Consider the following 22974-nt stretch of genomic DNA (forward strand, 5'->3'; position numbering starts at 1 on the left):
TGTGTGTGTGTGTGTGTGTGTGTGTGTGTGTATGGAGAGGGAGAGAGAGAGGAAGGGAAGGGAAGGGAAGGGAAGGGAAGGGAAGGGAAGGGAAGGGAAGGGAAGGGAAGGGAAGGGAAGGGAAGGGAAGGGAAAGGAAGGGAAGAGAGGGTGGGAGAGAGGGAGAGAGAGGAAAGAGAAGAGAAGAGAGGAGAAGAGAAGAGAAGAGAAGAGAAGAGAAGAGAAGAGAAGAGAAGAGAAGAGAAGAGAAGAGAAGAGAAGAGAAGGAGGGAGAGAGGGAGAGAGAGAGAGAGAGAGAGAGAGAGCCAGTCACTTTGGAAAACTTCCACGTAAAAACGATAATAACAAAGATGACTCCAGGTACAGAGGGAAGAAGGCTTGGTATGCATACTAGGGTTCCTCTGAATTTCCAATGAGCTGTCAGCACCACACCTGTTTTTCCTTGCCCTTTGGGGTGGGGTCTGTTCAAGAGTGTGTGTGTGTGTGTGTGTGTGTGTGTGTGTGTGTGTGTGTGTGTCCACCTGCCCAAGCAGGATTGAGAAGGATAAGGACTAGGGGTGGGCCTGAGAAGCTGCTGTTGTTTGGAAACAGCACAGGATTTGGAGTCTGAGAAATGGGTTCAAACCCCTGCTCTGTTGTTTACTGCCTTATGACTTTGGACAAGTCCATTCATCTCTCTGAAACTTGATTCAATTAGACAATTAAACCATACCTATTATGGGCAACACATTGCTCAAGGCATTGAAGATACAGAAAACAAAACTGTCCTTGTCCTCAAAGTTAATAATCTACTGGGGGTGGGGGAGGGGGTAGGAAAAGGGAGACTATGTATGAAAATAAGCATGGTACATGGAAAGTTTAGGAGGGAGGGAGCACTAATAATTGGTGGTGGGGGGGGTCAGAGAAAGTTTCGTGGAGGAGAAAGCACTTATAACTGAACCTTGAAGGAAGACTCAGTTTCCTCATATTAAAGCGGGAGGATTGGACCTCTCTAAAGTCCTTTCCAGCTGTAAATCCTTTGACTCTGGGTTAACAGAAAGGGGCAGGGATTTCCAGCAGATGAAGTCATGGGATTGGGTACTAGGCAAATGGACTTGAGGGCTCTAGATGGACTCCCTGAGCTTCAGTGGATTCTACCCAGCACCCCACTCCCCAAGTCGGATGAGGCAATGGAGACTTGGATCTACCAAGATCTACAGTTCCTTAGCAACTAACAAGCAACTCCCTATAAAGACAAAGACCCTTAGCTCAGAATTCTCCCTTCCCCCAGCCCCTCTGGGGGTGTGATCCTCGGATCAGGAGTGGGGTGAGGGATTGTTTCCCCATCCTTCCCCCTCCCAGGATGAGCAGGGGCTGGCTCCAGGCCCACCTAGGAGGAGGCTGTCCTGATATTACCTGAAATTACCTAGTCCCCACCGGCACCTTTCATCCTGGCATCTCAAACAGTCGCTAATTAACTTTCCCATTTACACACCTGCAGGCACGGGCAGGAGAGGTCCTTCTCTTTCTCTCTCTTTTCTCTCTCGTCTGTGTCTGTCTCTTACACACACACACACACACACACACACACACACCAAATACCACTTCTCTGCCTTACTAGGGTACTCATAATCACCATTTTACAGACTGTGAGCTGAGGTTTCCTAGGGAAAGGAACTACTTGACTTACTTGACTTCAGGGTTGAAAGAAGAACTTCTGGGCAGAGGAAGATGAAGATCCCACAATTACTGAAGAACAATGGAGGGGCTGTAGTTATGAAGACACATACTCACTCACACCCACCCCACCCCCAAGCTTAGTGATCAGAAGTCCCTTTGGCCCTGAGTGCCAGTAACTGGGTCAGAGTTCATGAATGCCAATGGCCCATTAAGGCATAAGCATGGGGGGGGGGGTGGAAGGGGTGAGTGGATGGGAGAAGAAAGGAAAAGGTGAAAAAGATAGAGAAGGATAGAAGACTTACTAGTATGACTTGGTGGAAAAGTCTTGTGCTAAAAGCTGGAGTAAGAGTTTTGAATCTCTGCTAGCCTGGTGGTACACACTATAACTTTGGGTGGGTCTTTTTTCTTCTCTGGGCTTTAATAGTCTCCTCTCTAAGACAAATCCAGCTGAACTAAAGGATCTCTACTATCCCTTCCAATTCGAAAATCCTACTGTTCTAAGAGTACCAGCTCCTTTAGCTAGCTGAGAGCTGTGTGATCTCGACCCTCCACCCCTCTGGGCCTCACTTTGTGAAGTGAAGGGCTTGGTTTCTAATGTCTTTTGCAATTCTAAGATGGATTCCATGAGATGCATGGGGTGGGAGTGAGTGGCATCTGGGTCTTCCACAGCTCACTACCTGCAGATGCCCACCCTTCCTGGGGGGAGGGGAGAGGGCAGGGTGAAATAGAGACTCACAATGTACTGTAACATGAAAAAGAATGGAGAACATTTGGCTTAAAAATCTCAGAATAGAAAATCTCACTTAGGAGGCAGGATCATAAGGTATAGGCTTGGAAAGTCAAAAGGAGGTCTGTGCACCTCCAATGCCCAAAGAGGAGTGTTGAGCAACAGGACTGAGAGGTCCAAGGGTCCACCATTTTTACCTCAGTTATCTGGAGCCAGGTTTTCCCTATAGTGAGGATAAAGATGAAGAAGAAATGACCTTTTTTCCTCCCTAGCAAATAACCATTAACTCACTGACCAGGGGCCATTGGGTTAAATAAAGGAAAGGGAGTTAGGGCTATTTGCCAGGAGTCTGGTGAGCTTTTCAGAAGCTCTCATTTCTCCTAGACAGACAATCTGGATTCCCACCCCCACCTTGGTACACCTACCATGTTTGTCTCCACTCATAAAGTGAAAGTGGAAGCCTCAAAGACAGTAAGTTAGGTGTTTGCATTTCCTTTAGCGGAGATATGAAACACGCCCAACAATTGTGAAGTCCGGAAGTATATACTGCAGTGGCCATAAACAGACCCAGACACACTGACATTTCTGCCCACACACTAGAGGCCTTGTATTCATTCATTCATTCATGTACTCATAGGCATTTGCTCACAGCAAGCTCATGATAAATGGTTATTGAGAACCTATCATGTGCTAGGCACTGACACAAAAGGAAGCTGATATAGAGCCACACATTAGTGAGAGGAGAGAAAACTAACATAAGAGTTCACAAATCATAGACTTAGAGCTAGAACAAACCTCGGAGGCCAACCAACCCCCTCATTACACAGATGAGGAAATTCAAGCCAGAGAGGTCAAGCAGCTTGCCTCCAAGTTTGGCAGTGCATGGCAGAGATGGGATTTGATTCCATGCCCTCTGACTCCAAAGCCAAAGCATTTCATGCAAGGCATTATCAAAGATCTTCAGAAAGAGTTCCAAAAAGGGAAAGAGGTTCCCAAAGGCTCAGGGGTTTCCCAGAAGAGGGGACACTTGAAGTGGAACTTGGATGGATGGGATTTAGATAGGGGAAAGGAATGTGGAAGACATGCCCTGGCTAGAGGAGTGTCAGTAAAAAAAACTTAGGGGTCATCTGGAAGGAAGAAGTGAATACTTATATGTGCCCTTGCCAGACCCCCAGAAAGAATCCAAAGATACAAGCATGGAACACTTATGTCTACTGAGTCCATGGCCACAGGAATCATAGGATTTTTGAACTGTAAGCTACTCTAGAAATTATTTAATCCAACTCACTTATTTTACAGAAAATCAGCATGGCATAGTGGCTATGGCACTGGAGTTGGAGTCAGAAAGACCTAGGTTCAAGTCCCACCTCAGACACTAATTGTAAAAAATCACTGAACTTCTCTTTCAGTTTCCTCATACGCAACCTGTGATACAGTAGGATTCAAATGACCTCTAAGGTCCCTCCTGAGCTAAATCCACAATCCTATGAAGAATGATCATTTTGGAGTCACAGGACTTGAGTTTTAGATCCACCATAGTCACTATCAGTGTGACCATTTAACCCACGTGGGCCTTGGTTTCCTCATCTGTAAAAATGAGAGGGTTGAACTAAACAACCTTTTAGTTCTCTTCTTGACCTGTGATCCTAAGCGACCTGCCTCATTTCTCACAGATAAGAAAGGCAGAATCAGGCCATTTGACTCCAGATCTAGTGTGCCTTGCACTGTATCACTAAACCATTGTCCCCCCTAAACACACATTCTGTAGGGTGACACACACGGACATGGAGACACACATATAGAGCACATATTGTAAATTCAGCAGCCCACACAAAATCCCAGGGTTTTTACACCACTATGCAAATACAGTACAACATACAGCATCACTGAGCTCTCTAGGCATCCGTGCTAACTGTCTACACACGGTGTTCCAAACGATGCCCATGCCTACCACCCATTAACAGGGACACACGAGGCCACGTGGGGAGAGATCGAGAAGAGTGAGCGAGCGGTCCCGTGGAATAATAACCACAAAAGCTCACGCCGCTGTCCCCACTCCCCTCCCCCTCCAGAACTAGCTGCCTAGCTGAGCGCAGGGTGCGGGGATCTGACCAGATAGAAACTGGGAAACTTATCTTCCACCTTCCCCTTTCCACTAATGGGCTATGGCAAGATCCCCTCCCCCTAACCCCACCTCCTTCGGCCCCATCTCCAGCAGAGGCCAGAGAGGGAAAGGAGAAGCTGAGGCTGAAAGTGGCGCGTCGGGCTTGCTAAATCGGGCCACGGTGGAGGGGAAACGCGTCAGGTCCCGGGGGAAGTGGCTGAGCCCGGGGCGGCCGCAGAGCCCCGAGCTTGGGCTCCAATGGAACAAAAGTCCCTCAAATAGATCTGACGCTTTGTTTTCGAGCCCGAAATACCCTGTGGTGCCCGCCCCAAGAGTGGCTGAGGAAGGGAAGTGGGGCGAGGTCCCGGGGTGAGTCCGTATTTCCACTGGGGCTACTTTTTCTTTCGCTCGAGGTCAGGAAGAAGTCTCTGCCTCTGCCCAGAGTGCCAGGATAGATGGATGGGGGAGGAGAAGACAGGAAGTTGCGGTTCTGAGATTTGGGACTCAGCCCAGCCCCTCAACCTGACCACCTGTCCACCTGCCCCACTTCCCCAGCCCCTTCTAAGACTTCGGAACTCTTCCTCAGCCACGCTTTTCGCGTAGCCCTAAGGTGCCCTGTCCTCTCCAGGAGGAAAGCCAGGGGGAAGAGCTTCAGTCCCATCTTGGGGAAGAATAGAGATATTGATGCAAAGAGCGGTCAGTCAACCAACATTTATTAAGTGTTCAGCTAAGCTCTGGGAATATAAGGAAACAAAAACAGCAACAAACCCGTCCAACCCTCAAGAAGAATAGGCGAGAGACAGGACCAAGGCACCCGGATCCGCCTCCGGTTGCTGATGCCAGCATCCCTGCCCTTGCCCCTTTCCCACCCCTTACTCTCCTCCCCCACCCCACAGACACACAAGAGTCCTGACACAGACACTTGAGCAGCCCTTCCCCCACGCCCTCTTCCTTAGGGGAAAGTAGCTTCTGCACTTCTGGAGACCGCCAGCTGTCAAGAGGTGTGTCTCCGAGTCACAGCCGAGCCTCTCGATCTACCTCTCTCGTGAATTTTGAAGTCCATGGGCTCCAACGTCTGGCGTGTACGGTTGAGAGTAATCGTCCAGGGACACTGGTCTCGCAGGCAATGTCTTGGGTTTCCCCTAAGTGCGAAAGGGAAGATGGACTCTATGATACTTTTAGGGTTCCATGGTTTCATCGTTTATAAGAGCTCATCCCCATAGAGCGCTTTAATAGTCACAAAGTTCTTCCACATAACACTCTCACTGGATTCTCACATCAACTTTATTAAGTGCTTTACAAATGAAGAAACTGAGAATCTGAGAGTTGAAGTAACTCTCAGGGTCACACGGCTGGTAGGTGTCAGAGGTTGGATTCAAAGAGCAGTCTTCTTTATACTCATTCTCTCCTATTCACTAGCCTTCCTAGATCAATGCAGATTGCATCTCCTCCTGCCTTCCCTTTCTACACCACTCTTAATTATGTCCTCCCATAAATCTATTTACTAAAAGTGGGGATGAAATGCCAAAAAAAAAAATTAGAGCCAGGATCCACAAGAGAAATTATTCACTCTGCAGAAGACTTCACTATCTCTGGTTTCTTTAAGTAGAGAGCACCTCGAGACCATTTTAAGTATGATTCTGTTGCCAAAAATTCAAGGTAGTAGAGTGAAGAACAATGGATTTGGAGTCTGAGAACAGGTTTGCATCTTGTTTCTGATACTTGGTGCCTGTGTGACCCTGGGCAAATCCCTTAATCTCACCTCTCCGGTCTTCCCATCTATAAATGACCAGTTTTTGGACTAGGTATCCCTTTCTGCCTCTAATATTCTACTACTCTACATGATTTTTTTCCTGCGGTGGAACCCATTGTTACTGTACATAGGGTAAGGTCATAGGAAGGGAACTTTAGAGATTATTTAGTCAAACCTCCTCATTTTACCCAGAAGAAGACTGAGCCCAGATGATGCTAAATGATTTGACCGACATACTCTGATAGCAGGTGCCAGTGTTCTGGTTTTAACACCTAATCTTCTGACTCCAAATCTTGTGTTCAATAGCTCTTTTGAAAGTATTATTATGTGCAGGGCCATGTTCAAGGTTGGGTTGGGGGAAGGGTAGGTGGCAGAACAGATAAATAAGACTTGGTCCCTGCCTTCATCGGGTTTAGTTTAACAATCTAGTTGGTGGTGATGCGAATAACTGATACAAGGTAAAATGTGACAAAGGCACAAGGGACCAATAGAAAACACTGGGAGAGGGAGGGAGAAGGAGCAACAACAGGAGTGGGTAAAGAATCCCAAAAGGCTTCTAATATGTAAACACACCACAGCAATCAATCGTTCCATAGACTTTAGAAGCAGTGTATTGTACTTTGATACTGGAATTGCACTTAGAAGATCTGGGTTCAAGTGTCAGCTCTGACACTAGTTCTGTGGCTGTGAGCAAGTTATTTGTAAAATTCAAATCATAACAGGGTACTTTCCTCCTGTTTTTTTAAAATAAGAATCTAGTCCAATTCTGTGCCAAGCACTATGCTAGACATAGAGAATCCGAAGACAAAATTAAAACATCCCCTGTCCTCAAGAAGCTTATGTCTCACCGGGGGCAACAAAGGATAGTGTATACTAAGTTTCAGTACTTCACTGTATTGAAAATGTTCTCTATGAATACACCCTCCACTCACATAGCTCATGACACTTATATAGTTTTATAGACTTTAGTAGACAGTTTTCATGAGTTTCTATGGCCAAAAATTTCATCACTAGGCAATCAACCTGGAATTAAGTCTCTCCAACCTTAGCTAGGCAAACTTAATCACCACACTTGGATGCAAAGCCCCGACATCTTGGCAGGACCTGTGCTCCAATTGGCATAGCCTTTGGGAAACCAAGGTCACCTCCCTGCTCCAAGGAAGGATCAGAAAGGGACTTTAGTGGATAGACCAGGAATGCTGAGTGATTGGACGGGTAAAACCCACATAGGGCAGGAATTGGAATGGTAAAGGCTAGTGTCTTCAAAAGAAAGTCCCATGATTTTCAATATGAGTCTAAGAATAAGGGAGACTAGTTAACAAAGGGATGTTAGAAGGATTCTCTCCCCCCATCATCATCGTCACCATCGGTTCTGCATCTGCTGATAGCCTAGGTTTTCCAGGGCTGTCCATTCACTGTTTACTCAGAGACCATCTATTCTGTATCTATTCATTTTAGTTCCTTGAGGTGAGAGGGCCCTCTAAAAATCCCTAACCTCAATGACCCCTACTATGATGTCCTGTAAGAACCAGTCTGCTAAGATTTTGAGAGACCTGGAGTGAAAAGGTTATTGGAGCATAGGGAATTGGCAATCAAACTCATTTGTTCTCATCCCAAGTCCACCCTTCAACCCAGTGACTGGACCCATTCAGAGTGTTTCACCTACTCTGTCCTTCCCTACAGACTCCATTAGAATTTGAACTCAGAATGGGAGGCTGTCATAGGGAGAAGCTATGTGGGAATAAGGGTGGAATAAACCAACAGAATGGAGGGCAAGAAATCTGAGAAATGAGTTTTTCAGAGAACCTAATGGCAAATCTGCCTGACCCATAAGGCTGAGCTGATAAGGCTCTGAAACTGGGCTTGAGTTCAGAGGAAAGCTGGGTGCCTCAGTCACTAATGAGACTTACCTGCTTTAATTATTGACCTAATGAAAAATCCCCACAAGGACTGCCAGTATGATGAAGAAACTGGAAGGTATTTTGGTACTGTCAGTGACTCATGGTGAGTGTGTATATAGGTGCTGCTGAGTTCCCTGGGGCCAGACACTTGGGGCAAAACACTCCTGGCTTCTTTTTTCCCAGCTTTGTGATCAGTTTCTGTGGTCAGTTCGTAAAACAGGAGCAGCTACCTTATCTTTCTTAATTCAGTTTCCTAGTAAAAACAGGGATGACATTAACAACATATGGGGCTTCAAAGGGCTATAAAACTGTGCATACCCTTTGACCCAGCAATACCATTACAAGGTCTGTATCCCAAAGAGATCAGAGAAAAAGAAAAAGGACCTACATGTACAAAAATATTTACAGCAACTCTTTTTTTGTAATGGCAAAGAATAGGAAATTGAGCCCATCTATTGGAGAATGGCTGAACAAGTTGTGGTATATGATTGTGATGGAATACTATTGTGATGCACAGGACAGTTTCAGAAAAACCCGGGAAGACTTATATGAACTAGTTCAAGGTGAAGTGAGCAGAAGCAGGAAAGCATTGTATACAATGACGGTTTGATGATCAACCGGAAAGACAGCTATTCTGAGCAATACAATGATCCAAGACAACTGTGAAGGACTAACCACCTCCAGAGAAAGAACTGATGGGAGTCTAAATGCAGTCTATGTTTTCTTCTACAACATAGCTAATATAGAAATATGTTTTTATGACTTCGTATGTACAATATATATCAAATTGTTTGCCTTCTTAAGGAAGGAAGAAGGGTAAAAAGGTAGAGAATTTGAAACTCAAGATTTTTTAAATGAATATTAATTTTTACATGAAATTGAGAAAATTATATTAAATTTAAATTTAAAAAACCATCTTAAAATAACACATGGGGCTTTATTTGATGCTTTTGGGATCCCTGGGGTGGGTGAAGAAAGAAAACCCATGGGTCAAGCAGAAATAGAACTGATTGACCCCGAAAGCCTTGACTATAAATGAATCCACAAGATAAGAAGGTCAGGTTTTAGAATTTGGTTCTGGACCTTTCCCATCCTAACTAGGAAGCACAGCTTCCCAAGGTCAGCTAATACCATAAGCCAGGTGCTCACCAGTGGGCCTCTAGCTGCTCAGCTTCCTAACCCTTCGCTAGGACCTTGTGAAAAGCCCTCCTCAACTATATCCAAACCAATTTGAATTTCTCTGCCCCAAAGGCCTCAATTCATACCTCTGTCAAGCTTACTCCGTCATCTTCTAAATTAGTAACAGGAGGTACCCTTGCTGTGAATAAAAGTCAAACTTGGAAGAATTATGGGCCCTGATCTTTTTAACTCTGCACAAAATAATTACGCTTCAAATTTATATAGCCCTTTATGGTTTGCAAAGTGCTTTCCTCGTTACAATCACAGGCAACAAATAGTACGGTATCATTATCCCCATTTCATAGCTGAAGAAATGAAGGCTAAGCACCCACAGTCACATGGCCACACCGACTAGCAAACAGACTAATGACTCCAACCCAGGATAGGTATTTTTTCCAACTCCACTATACTTATCACCTCTTATTTCTCTCACAACTTTAGGTCACTTTTCTCGGTCTTCACTGACCTCAGTTTCCCTATCTGAACTGTAGAACTTACGGCTCTCCATTCACATACACACCCTGGTTTAATTATTGTGCATTTGGTGCTTTGAAGATGAAAAGGGCCAAGAGCCGCTGCCACTCAGTTAACATTACCATCACTCTCCATTGCTTTTGTTTAATTCCCTCCCACCCCTCCTCACTCCAGTGCCTGGTTGCTTTATACACCTTGCCTTAGTCCTCCTCCTTCCTGGCTGGGACATGCTCTGGAAATCTGAAGCCAGAAGGGTCTGTGGACGCCACCTCTGGAGGGAAATCCTAAACATGGTGGGAGAACAGCAGAAATTGATCTTTCTGGGTCATATGATAATAGATCAAGAACTAGAAGGATCCTCAGGAAAATCTAGTCCATTCCCCCTCATTTTTACAAATGAAGAAAAATAGACCCAAAGAGATTGTGCCCCGCCTGAGATCACACAGATAATAAATGTCAGAAACAGTATTTGAACCCAGGTTCTCTGATTCCGGAGCCCATGCTCCTTCCACTATATCAGGGCAGGTAGGTGGCATAGTAGGTACGGCACTGGTCCTGAAGTCAGGAGGACTTGAGTTCAAATCCGACCTCGGACATTTACTAGCTGTGTGACCCTGAGCAAGTCACTTCACCCTGTTTGCCTCCATTTCCTCACCTATAAAATGAGCTGGAGAAGGAAATGGTGAACCACCCCAGTATCTTTGCCAAGGAAATCCCAAATGGGGTCCTGAAGCATCCAATAGGACTGAAAAATGACCAAACAACAATAGATGAAGAAATGTGACCACTAAATGGGAAGGAAATCCAGAAAGAAGGTGGTTCCACCCTACCCCCACCCAGCACTATGCCACATAGGACCCATTCCTCTTCTATTGTAGAGAGAATTTCAACAAGACAGGAAGCGTTTTCTTTAGAGGGAAATGAGGAGAAGAAACAGTATCTCAGCCTCTGTCTACCTGGTACCACTTCTGAGAAACAGCTGCCAGGGTCTATTTCCTAGTCCATCAATAATGTGTTGGGTTATCTCGGTCCTTTGAGCAAGCCCTACCTGTTTTTCTGTCTCTCTACATGAATATTACATATATAAACACATATATTAACATAAACACACATATATGCATAGGCACACGGTTACTAAAAGTCTTAAAAAAGTTTTAAACATACACACACATAGATGTATACGGAGAGAGACGGATGTGCCTTTATATCTCTGTGTCTTCTTCTGTCCCTCTTCGCTTCTCTCATCATCTATTTCTTGCCCCCCCCACCCATTACCCAGTAAAAATAAATATTTTTCTCTCTCATCCTTCCTTTCTTGGGTTGCTATTATGGAGAGGCAGGGGATCTAGTGATGAACCTGGCTTAGTTTTCTGTTCCCAGATCTCTGACCTTGTTGATCTGCACCCAAGAAACCAAATGGGCAGCCTCAGATGCCTCACCTAGTGAGAGAAAGGGTCAGAGATTTTCTCACTCAGGGGAGGGCCCTGTAACTGGAAGCTGATAGGAGTGCAAGGTTTACGGAAGGCTGCAATCCCCATGTTTCCCAATTGTTTTCCCTACGGGGTAAGGAGGAGACTGATCAACCAGTAATGTGGAATTCAGGCACCTGTCCCACAGGTGGGGCCTGGGCAGCTCCTCCTCACACTTAGCAAAGGAAACTGTTTGCCAGGAGAATGACGAGATGAATAGCTGAGCTCTACCAACTCATTCTCTCTGATTCTTATTATTGGCTACCTCTGTGTCTCTCTGTTTCTCCAGTTCTGTCTGTCTCTGTCTCATCTTATCTCTCTCTCTCTCTCTCTCTCTCTCTCTCTCTCTCTCTCTCTCTCTGTCTCTCTCTCTCTCTTTGTCTCTCCTCTCTGTATATCTATATCCATCTCCTCTCTTCTCCCCACTTCCCTCCCTCCAACCCAAACACTTGTTTGAGTGTCCAACAGTTTCTCTCTGTATTGACCTTTCTCACTCTGTGTTTTCCCTTTTTCAGTCTTTGTTTCTCTCCCCTCCTGATGATGCTGTCTCTCTCTCTCTCTCTCTCTCTCTCTCTCTCTCTCTCTCTCTCTCTCTCGTTCTCTCTCTCTCTCTCTCTCTTTCTTTCTCTCTCTCCCCCCCCCCCTTCTCTCTCTGTGTCTGTGTGTATCTCATACTCATTCACTTTTCTCTGTTCTGGTTGATTTACAACCACCAAGTTCCTCTTTCCAAAAGTTCCATCCCCTGAGGGTCGCTTTCACATAGATATTCATCCTTCTTTACTCTGAAGAGGGGATGTCCCACCATGACCCCCCAGAGAGAATGACACCCACCTGAACACATGACTCAATTGAATATTTCCACATACCCTCTGCACTAATACAGCAAGTCCTCAGGTCATGAGATTGATCCCCTGGGCCACTACTAGGCCACCTGAGTACCCTAGAACTTGAGCAAGATTTCAGATTTGCATTGGGAAACAACACATATACCATCCCTCTGTTGTCAGCCTTCTCAGCAAAGATACCCTCCCTGACCTCCTATTAAGACTTTTCCAGCTCCTTCTCCTTCCTCTTCCATTGTAACAGAAAGAACATTAGGCTTAAAATCAGAAGACCTGGGTTTTAAGTCCTGGCTTTGTACCTTACTAGTCACGGGACTTCCTGTGAGTCATTTAACTTCTCTCTGGGCCTCAGCATTCTTATTTATAAAATTAGGGAACCGTTTTTTGGACCTCTAATGTCTCTTCCTAAGTTCTATAGGAGCTTCCTAAGCTCCTAAGTTCTATAAATCTGCACCATCCGGACTCTTCTCTGATTATCCAAATCCTGCCCTTCCTTCAACAAACATCTTCATCGAAGCTTTCTCTGACTACCTCACGCCAGTCAGAGATCTCCTTCTCTCTTGCCTCTGAACTCCTGGACTGCCAGTCATTCAAGTGCCTGGCATGTGCACTGAACAAACACGTATTGAGTATCTGCTACATACAAAGTACCACACTGGGTTCTTGGAGACACACAAGTAAAATGCTGTCTTGGCCAGCCCTCATGGAATTAATAGAATAATACCTTATGCTGACAGAATTTACCTTTCAGTTTGAGGTTCACAAATCAGTAAAGAAGTAAGAAAACTGAGGTTCAGAAGGTGATTTGCCCAAACTCATTCAACCAAATGACAGAATCAGGGTGACAAGGAGGGTCTTCTAATTCTAGTTAAATGTTCAGGATCCCATTCTTGACATCAATTCAATTCCACAAAAATTAACTGAACATAATATATGCAAGGCACTGTGCTCAGCACCGGGTACAAAGAGATAAAAAATGACCTATTTCCTTGCCCCAAGGAGCTTACACCCTAATGGGGAAGAAGATGGGATGAGCAGGGGAAGGTGAGACAGGTAGACAGATACTTATCATACAAGATTAGAAACTGATGACATTCAGAGGAGGAGTTAAACAGAGTGGCTACAGAGATTAAAGGAGGGATAACTTCTCACCCAGGAGATCAGGGAGGGCTCCAAGGAAGAGGTGATTGGTAAGCTGGGCCTTGAAAAGGGACTTCATTAAGTGAAGATGAGAAGGGCGTTCATTCTAAGAACTGGTGACAGTGTGCACAAATACATGGAGACAGGAGAAGGCAAGAAGAGACAAAGAGCCAGCAAGTAGTTCAGTCTGGGCAACGGGCAAATGAATTGGGCAGCACATCCAGCCTTGTACTGTTATGCATCTTTTTATGTGTCCTTGGGGTCATGGACCATGGCATATGTCCTTATATCCTCAGTAAGCAACATAGTGTTCTCCATATGGCACATGCTAGATGACAGTGGTATTAGGGATGGGGCAGAAGTAGATACTCATCTTGGGGTCAGAATACTTAAGTTTGAATCTTGATGCCCAAAAATCATGCCAGAACCTCTCAAACCTCAGTATTTTCATCTATAAAATAGGAAAAGTGACACTTAGACTGCCTGACTCAAAGTATTACCACAAGGAAAATACTCTGTAAGCCTTGAAAACTCTCTATGAATGTGGCTTTGTATTTTTATTGTGGTTATTATAATGGCAGAGTTGATGGGTGATTGTGGATATAGGCTAGCACCTCCTTTGAAGGATTATTGTAAGGCTCAAATGAGATAATATACATGCAGACAAGATACTTCGCAAGCTTTAAAGTAAATGTAAGTTGTTATTATTATTATAGTGGTGGTGGTTGTGATATTAGCCATAAAGATTCCCTTTCATTTCCTTACAATTTTGTTCATTCTCTTACCTCCTTCATCTCATCTTCCTTCACCATCTTTTCCCCCTTTCTCTTAGATCTGGGTGTCAACCAGGCCCTCTAAGGACAGGAATCTCTTGAATCTCTGTCTGACTCACCAAGAAAAGAACAGACTGTAGGTGCTTGATAAATACTAACCACAGGAACCATATACATCATGATACCACCGATTTAGAGCTAGAGGGGACCCTCAGGATCACCTAGTCCAATCCCCTCATTTTGTAGATGAAGAAACTGAACTGGAGAGACCTTGACTTACTCAAGTTCACACAGGTAGTAAGAGGACAGAGTTAGAATTCTAATCAAGGTCCCCGACTCCAAATCCAGTATTCTACTGCCCCAATCACTCTGCCTGTCTCTCTCTGTTTCTGAATATACCTTAGCCTCTTAGTTTGTCAATGAGATACCACCAAGATTTAGTATTAGTAGAAGGCCTACTGGGGAACTTTCAGTCCTCCTCAGGGCCCTGGGGATAATCTGGGAGGTTGGAAGAGGGGCAGCACAAAAAAAATGAAAACACGGTAGGAGCTCACCAGCTGGGGATTTGGGGGACAGTCTCTCAACCATGAGGCCCTCACATATAGGACTGGTCTTATACATAGATAATGTAGGTAGCTATAATATAAGGGGCATGAAAAGCCCCCACCGCCCTGTTTGGCAAAAACCTATCCCACGGTCCTCGACCGGGTCTCACATTCTAAAACTGCAAGCTTAATCCTTTCTGGTAAAGCACATTCTCTGCTCGATGGTACTCTTTAAAAATGCAAGTCCCCCACTGAAAAGCCAACTCATTAAGTCTTTAACACTTCAGTGTGAAGGAATTTATCTGAACACTTTCATGGCAGAGGAGGTACCCCCTGACTCTGCTGGACACCTTGAGCAAAGGAGAAGGTAGTGAATGAGTAGGGAGAGGAAAAGTAAGGTGATCCTGGACAGAGATACTGTCATACCACCTCTATCCAACCCTCTTCCAGGAAATTTTACCCCACTAGGAAATCGAAAGGCTGGAAGAAATGCAATTTCTGTGCATTTGCGAAGGAAAAGAAGTCACTAGCTCCTAGGTCCCTTGAGCTTATATCCATCCATCCATGCCACCTCCAAGGTACAGCTAGTGGGACTGGCTGACATCTTAGGGGAGAGAGGGAGGGAGAGAGAGAGAGAGAGGAGCCAGGGGTTGGGTTCTCTTGGCACCCCATACCAAAGGGGCTGGGCTTGCCTTTCACCATTTCCCAGGGTGAGGACACACTGAGCCAGTGCCTACTTGCTTTGCTACACGTTTCAGGACTTCAAGCTCAGGTAATTAGGCCCTTAGCAATCTCACCTGGGCCTGCCAATGAAACCAAGACAAACATCCTCAGCCCCTCCACCAGAGCAAGGGTATGAGCACCATTTTTCCATGAGGAACTCAGGACCTGGCATGAGAGGAAACTGAGTTGCCAGGGTCTACAGGGGCAGCCTCTATCACTCACACAGGTGTGCCCCTTTCCCTCCCCTAAGCTTATGCTCTTCCATGATGTCCTTGGGAAGGGAGAGGTGTGAGTGGTGGGAACCATCTTCTCAGCAGATCTAGACTAGACTGGACACTGGGTGATAAGAGTCTTGGATTTGAAGACTTCACCAAACTATCTGCAACAGCTCTACAGAAGCCTAGGACAGAAGGGGCAGCCTGTGAACCTATAATCATCGAATCAAAGGATTATAAGGTTGGAAAGGACTTTGAATCTAATTGAATCCAGGGGTTCTTAAATTTTTGTGTCATGGACTCCTCCGACAATTTGGTGCAGCCTGTGGCATCCCTTCTCAAAATCACATTTTTAAGTAATTGAAGGATAAGTTGTTTCTATTAGAGTTAATGAAAATAAAAATGTAATTTGTTTTTGCCATCCAAGTTCACTGACCTCATGAATTCTATCCATGGGGATCTATGGATCCCAAGTTAAGAACTCCTCACCTAACCTAGACCCTTTAATTTATGAAAAACTGAGGCCCAGAAAAAAAATGTGAATTGTTAAGTTAAAAGCAAATTGCATTAAATTGCAGGGGCAGCATTTGAATCCAGGACATTTGACTCTACAGCTAAGGCCTCTTTCATTATAGGCCACCATTCTGAAAGCAGCAGGCCTTCCCCTTTTCAGATCCACCTCACTGGATCCAAAGCAGTATTTCAGGAGGATCAACGTCTAATGGAGCACTTGGGTGGTGGTGAGCGCTTCTTTTTATTCCCTAGTTGTTTCCTGGTATTCGTAGACAACTGTTAGATTTCTGTTAATCCTTAAAAAGTCCCATTATCACCTTCTCCAGCGTTCTTCTCAATGACTTTTGTCCCCTTGGCCCTAACATAACACTTCAGATGGAAGAGCACCTCAGCCAGTTGTGTTGTTGTTATAGTCACGGCCCGGGTGGGGAGATGGGATTGTGTCTTATCCCGGAAGTCAAAGGTAGATACAAACTTTGTATCTTCGCCCTCCCCCACACCTGCCAACAGAACCCAATGAGGCCTGAAAGGGAATTTTTTTTTTGGTGAATGTCTAATTGTTTCTATTAGGTGTTTTATATCCCCCCCAAAACAAATTTTAATTAACTCCTTGAAGACTCACATCCTTCTTGCAGATAACAGCACACAAGAGTATCAAGGAATTTAACTGAATATCCTCCCACCCCCAACCCCGCACCTTGTTTGACCCCATCCCTTGCCCTATTCCTCAAAAACTCAGTAAGTCTGGAGGGCAAACCTAGAATAGCCCGGCTATCCAGATACTGTCTGAGGAGGCTAAGGGCACTCTGGAGGGGAGGAAGCAGCAGCTGGCTCTCGCCAGGGGGACTTTCTTGCAGCTTTGTACTCCCGGAGTACGGGGTCCTGGGACAGGAAAGTGGGAGTGTGGAGGGCGCTGTGGGGAGGGTCGGATTGCAGGCTTCTCCCATCCAGGCTCAGGGTGGCCGGAGCCCTCCCACTTCCTCCCTCCCTCCTCCTCCGGGGGAGAGAGGGGGCATCCCTGCGCGCCGTCCGGTCCAGACCCTGCCCCTCGTGGGAGGCTCCGCTTCCGAAGGCACCGCGACCCCAGGAGCTGACTAGGATGCGGAGGGAGGGCGCAGCTGGCGGCTGCCATTCCTCCTCCTCCTCCTCTTCCTCCCCAACCCTGCCCCCCTCCCCCACCTCCATCCCGGCCCTCCTCTCCACCCAGAGGCTAAGAGCCGGGGCTAATTCTTCCCGCCCTTCGGCCCGCCTCCTTGGGTGACGCGACCGGCTCTGCGGTTCCTTTAAAGGCTGCGGGTTCCGTTCTCTTCCCTTTTCCACTTGTAGCCAAAATATGCAAATCCACAGACCGGAATTGGCAGCCAAATCGAGCCCGAGAAGGGGCGCGACCGCCGCGTCACCGGATCTTTTCCTTCTATGGAGCTTCCCCGTTTGGCCCGCCGCCCCGCGACCCTCCTTGCAGCCGCCCGGGCCTCCTCCCCCGTCCCCACGCGCGCCGCGCAAACACACACACACACACACACTTACACACCTCGCACGCCCACGGCCAGAGGCTCAGAGGGAGAGCGCAGCCCCCGGGGGCGACGGAGCTGCGGCGAGGCCCTTTTCGGGCCTGCGCCCTGGGCCGCTGCGCCCCGCTCCCTCGGGGGTGGGGACGGGGGAGCCTCGGGGAGTCTGCTGTTTTTAGAAGGGGTGCGAGAAGAGTGGGGTGGGCAGGAGGGGGAGGTGGGAATCCCTGCACCTTCCCAGGACAGTAGATGGTACGGAGAGAGAAGGGCTGGCTCTGCCAACCCTAGTCTGTCCCCATAGCGGAGGAGGGATGAGAGGGAAGAGGCTGCTGGCATCCATCCGCCCTCTCCAAATGTGAGGCTTGGGAGTTCCTCCCACTCACTTGTCCCCGACTCCAGGCCCTGCGCAGAGGGGACCCGGGGATTCTCTCGTTTTCCCACCCCCACGGCCAGGAGAAATCCGTGCCCTTCTCCAAGCGTCTCCCTGAGCCCTCGGGGGTTACGGGACTATCCCAGCCCCACAACCTCCGAGGAGGGAATCCTCCCACGGAAAGAAACCGGGGTGGTTCCTACGCCCACCTCATGCAGAGCAGCCCCCCCGGGGAGGTATCTGCCGCCCCCAAGACCCGCCGTAACTAAGACCTCCGTTCGAGATTTCACTTGGCACCCACGACCCCCACCCACTGCTGAGTGGCTTCGGGCGACAACGGAAACACGCTGATGAAGGCCCCGGGAGCAATTCTCCCTTCTCCTCCAGTCCCACAGATTACCTGGTTGCGGGGTGGAGGTGGGGGGCAAAGGTGTCAAGGGAGGACTGTAGTTTTCGGGAGGTGACAAGTTCAGATGGTGGTCCCTCAGCACCAGAGGCATCCCTTGCCTACCATGCAAGGTGCTGTCATTGGTTTTATTTACCTAGAGGCAGTTAGGGGGGAGCGGGGGGGGGGCGGCGGAGACGATATCTATAACTTACAGACAATTTGATGCCCCGCCCCCCGACTCCAACCCGACTTCACCTTTCCACCCTCCCCGAACTTTGCACAGACCAGCAGCCTCTCCGATTCCCGAGCAAAGAGCGCAGCTCCCCCCCCCCCCCCCCAGTAACCCAGGGAGCCTGGAGTGCATAAGTTGGGACTCAGGAGGTGAGGAGAGTGTTGAGGTTATAGCTAATTAGGAAAGTTACAGGAATTCTGGACGGAAGATACCTGTCGGGTTCTCTCGCTGCAAATGGACTCCCCCATCCCAAGTCACCTTCTGTTGCTTTGGGGGAGACTGAGGACAGACCAAATGGGCGGGGTCGGGGGGAGTGCTACAGCTAGTCTTCGGGGGATACAAGAGAGATCAACGCCTGTTCACTTGCGGGTTTTTTCCTCGGTTGCAATTTCTCAAACTCTACCCCCCTACAGACCCCCAATCCCAATAAACCCACCCTCCCTCGCACCGACCTGAAATAACACCGCGCTGTGGGAGCACTTGCGCCGCAACACACACACACACACACACACACACACGTGGCTCCAGCTTTTTCAAATATGAAGCGCCTTTACGTCTCCCCACCCCTCTGCTTTACCTTCCCCTCCCCTTCTCTCCTTGGGGCTCATCCTACAAACCCAACCCTAACTCTCCAAAGAAAAGGTTTCGCACTTTGTCCCGAGATTTGGACAACTGCAAGGACATACTCTCTTCTCTCTCCCTTCCCCTTTTCATTTCTCTTCTCCCCTCCTTTTTCTTCTGCTTCCTCCTCCTCTTCTTTCCCCCTCCCCATCTCCCCTCCTGTTCCCCCCCTTTTCTGTCTTCTCTTCTCTTCTCCCCTCTTCAAGTCCCCCCTCCCACTTTCCCCTCTACTCCGCTCCCCTGCACTCAATTAAATTCAGCACACTTATTAAGCACCTACTATGTGCAAGTCACTACTACGTAGATACAAAAATGAGAAATGAAACATGGGCCTGGCTTTCCTCTCCCCTACAATTCTCCTTTCTTCTCCCCTTCCCCCTCATCTGCTCTTCTCTCTTTTCCCCTCCTTTGCCCTCCGCCTTCTCTTTCTCCTTTCTCTCCTTCTCTCCATTCTCTCTTTCTTTATTTCTTTCTTTTCTTTTTCCAGCTAACTAGAACCGCGAGCGATGCGAGCGCTGCAACACTGGCTGCAGCGGCTTCCTGCTTTCTAATGTTCCATTGTGAGGAGCTTCCATTGTGACGTCGCGCCCCTTCGGCTGGGCTTTGTCTGTCCATATATGGGCAGCTACGTCACGGAGCTTTCCCGGGGCTCGGATAAATAGGCTGGTGGAGTTCCCTGGCTGGGAGCATTTGGGCAGCAGTGAGCTTGCTAAGAAGCGGTGTGGCTGCTGGTGCTGGCGGCGGCGGCGGCTGTGGCGGTGGCGGTGGCGGTGGTGGCGCTGGTGGAGTGTGTGGGGGGGTCCCAGGAAAGCAGGCACGCGTGTGTGTGTGTGAGATCAGTAAAGGGGCAGCCTCCAACACCTGCAAGCCAGAGCCCCCCTTCCCGCCCCCCCACCCACGGCACACGCCCCCCACCCCCACCCCACACAGCGCCTAGCCTCACACCACAGCGCCCAAGGGCGCACAGAGGGCTGCACCCCCTTTCCCCCCTCCCCCCTCTTCCACCCACACCCCCAAAAAAGGGCTCTCCTCCCTCAGCCCGCCCCCCTCCCCCCTTCCCTCCCCCCTCCCCCCCGAACTTTCCCTCTCGCATGCTTTTCCCCCGCACCACGGATCGCCTCTCGGATGCCGCTTCCCGGGGAGCTGTGCTAAGAGCGATCGGCGGCGGTGGCGGCGGCGGCGGCAGCTCGGGAGTGCTATGACCGGCAAACTCGCCGAGAAGCTGCCGGTGACCATGAGCAGTTTGCTAAACCAACTGCCTGACAATCTGTACCCCGAGGAGATTCCCAGCTCTCTCAACCTCTTCTCCGGCAGCAGCGACGCGGTTGCTCATTACAACCAGATGGCTACAGGTAAGGAGGAAGGAAGGAAGAAGGGGAGAGGAGGGGAGGGAGGGATGGAGGGAGGGGGGCGCGCTGGGAATTTTCCGGGGGGCGAGTTGCTTTTCCCACCCACCCCTCCCGCCTCCCGGGCTGCGGGGAGGCTCCCTTGGAGACGCCGCGGTAAAGGCTCCGGTTATCCCGGGTGGGTGCAGCCGCTGATGGGAGGTAGGTGCTAGTGGCTCCAGAGCTCTCTCCCCGTGCAGGTGGCCCGATCTTCCTAGGCGTGGCGATCTCCCCCTTCCTCTTTCTACGGGTGCATGTAGGGGGGTCTTGCCTTTTTCTATATAAGATCGGCCCTTCCGCCCTCCCCCCGGGAATGGAGCCATGTGCGATGAGTCCCCGCGGTAGGGAGAGGCACTGCGACGCTGCCTTTCCAGGGCATTTACCGGAGAGAAACTGGGTGTGGGTACGGCCGGGGTGGGGGTTGGGGTGGCGGGGTTAGGGACCGACCGATCCGGTGCCTGGGGTCCCTGAAGGGGATGAGGGAGGTAGAGGAGGGATGACTCCTCCCGGAGGAGAAATGCTGGCCAAGTTGCCCTCTTCCTTTCTCCCCGGCTCGTTCTCGTTTCCCACCCCACCCCCTCCACTGAGAGCCCGGAGCCTCTCCAGGCCCCAAGGAGGAGTGGGGGCGGGGGAGAAGGAACAGTAAGGGGAGCTAGCTCTCGGCACTCAGCGTCCCTCTATGCCCACGATGTCCCCCTCTTTGCTTTAGGGACAAAGCATCCGATAGTACTGGGGGTCGCTGCTTGCCTCTTTCCCACCGATCCTAGGGCATAAGGGAGGGGTCTCGCAGGGTTAAGGGTTTGAGAGAATCGACTGAGTTTGTTGGGGTTGAGGGAGAGAGACCACTGCGCTCCGCTTCCGAATCTACCTGTAGCTACAGCTAGCTACCTGCCTGCCCCTCCTCGGGGGAAACAATAAACCTGCATGTGTGTGCGCGTTATGCGCGAGTGTGCGCGCGAGTGTGTTATACGCGTGTGTGTGCGTGTGTGTATGTGTGTGTGTTGCATATACTCCACACCCCGAGCCATAGTACGTATTTTGCTGTATCCCAGGTTGCGCCCGGTAGATCGGCACCGCCCGGTTCGCGCCAGGGCGCGCGTTGCTTCTTGCCCCATTAGCTCGCTCGCTCTCCTTGGCACCCCACCCTCGCTCGGCACCTGGGCACGGGTCTGGGCCCCTGGGCCCGCTTCGCGCGGCGCTGGCGCTCGGGTTCACTCACCCCTCCCCTCTCTCCCTCCCCCCTCTCCACAGAGAATGTGATGGACATCGGTCTGGCGAACGAGAAGCCCAACCAGGAACTCTCTTACTCCGGCTCCTTCCAGCCCGCTCCGGGCAACAAGACGGTGACCTACTTGGGGAAGTTCGCCTTCGACTCCCCCTCCAACTGGTGTCAGGACAACATCATCAGCCTCATGAGCGCCGGCATCCTAGGGGTGCCCCCGGCCTCCGGGGCGCTCAGTACACAGACCTCTACCGCCAGCATGGTGCAGCCGCAGGGCGAGGTGGAACCCATGTACCCGGCGTTGCCCCCTTACTCCAACTGCAGCGACCTCTATTCTGAGCCCGTGTCTTTCCATGACCCTCAGGGCAACCCCGGGCTCGCCTATTCTCCCCAGGATTACCAGTCGGCCAAGCCCGGTTTGGACAGTAACCTCTTCCCCATGATCCCCGACTACAACCTGTACCATCACCCCAATGAGATGGGATCCGTCACGGAGCACAAGCCCTTCCAGAGCATGGATCCCATCCGGGTCAACCCGCCCCCCATCACCCCCCTGGAGACCATCAAGGCTTTCAAGGACAAACAGATCCACCCCGGCTTCGGCAGCTTGCCCCAGCCGCCGCTCACTCTCAAGCCCATCCGGCCCCGCAAGTACCCCAACCGACCCAGCAAGACCCCGCTCCACGAACGACCCCACGCGTGTCCGGCCGAGGGCTGCGACCGGCGCTTCAGCCGCTCAGACGAGCTGACCCGGCACCTGCGTATCCACACCGGCCACAAGCCCTTCCAGTGTCGGATCTGCATGCGCAGTTTCAGCCGCAGCGACCACCTCACCACCCACATCCGCACTCACACGGGCGAGAAGCCCTTCGCCTGCGAGTTCTGCGGGCGCAAGTTCGCGCGCAGCGACGAGCGCAAGCGCCACGCCAAAATCCACCTCAAACAGAAGGAGAAGAAGGCAGAGAAGGGGGGAACGGCCTCTGCCTCCTCGGCGCCCCCCGTATCTCTGGCTCCCGTCGTCACCACCTGCGCCTGAGGACCTGGCTCCGGCTCCAGACCCCACTTTTCCCCTCCAGTGCCTCCCCGTTGCTGCCTTGAAAGTAATGGGGCACCCCGCCGCGGAGGCGCAGGGGCCGCGCCCTGGCCTCTCCCTGGACGCACGGCCCCCAACTCCCCTATGATGCTTCCTACCCACCCCCTCGGCACTAGCCTAGGAGTCGGGGTCCAGATG

General features: G+C 49.7%; 1 protein-coding gene across 1 annotated transcript; it reads left to right on the forward strand.

Annotated features, from left to right (window-relative positions):
- The first annotated feature begins 20334 nt into the window (after positions 1–20334).
- EGR3 (early growth response 3) lies at positions 20335–22779 on the forward strand. Its single transcript, XM_036751756.1, has 2 exons — positions 20335–20488; positions 21773–22779. The coding sequence occupies exons 1-2, from the start codon at positions 20335–20337 to the stop codon at positions 22777–22779; spliced, it is 1161 nt and encodes a 386-aa protein (XP_036607651.1).
- The last annotated feature ends 195 nt before the right edge of the window (positions 22780–22974 follow it).

Source organism: Trichosurus vulpecula, chromosome 3 (assembly GCF_011100635.1).
Source record: "Trichosurus vulpecula isolate mTriVul1 chromosome 3, mTriVul1.pri, whole genome shotgun sequence".
NCBI lineage: Eukaryota > Metazoa > Chordata > Mammalia > Diprotodontia > Phalangeridae > Trichosurus > Trichosurus vulpecula.

Coding starts and splice junctions, on each gene's coding strand:
- EGR3 (XM_036751756.1), top strand. CDS start 20,335: ATGACCGGCAAACTCGCCGAGAAGCTGCCGGTGACCATGAGCAGTTTG. Junction 20,489..21,772: donor TTACAACCAGATGGCTACAG/GTAAGGAGGAAG, acceptor CCCTCTCCACAG/AGAATGTGATGGACATCGGT.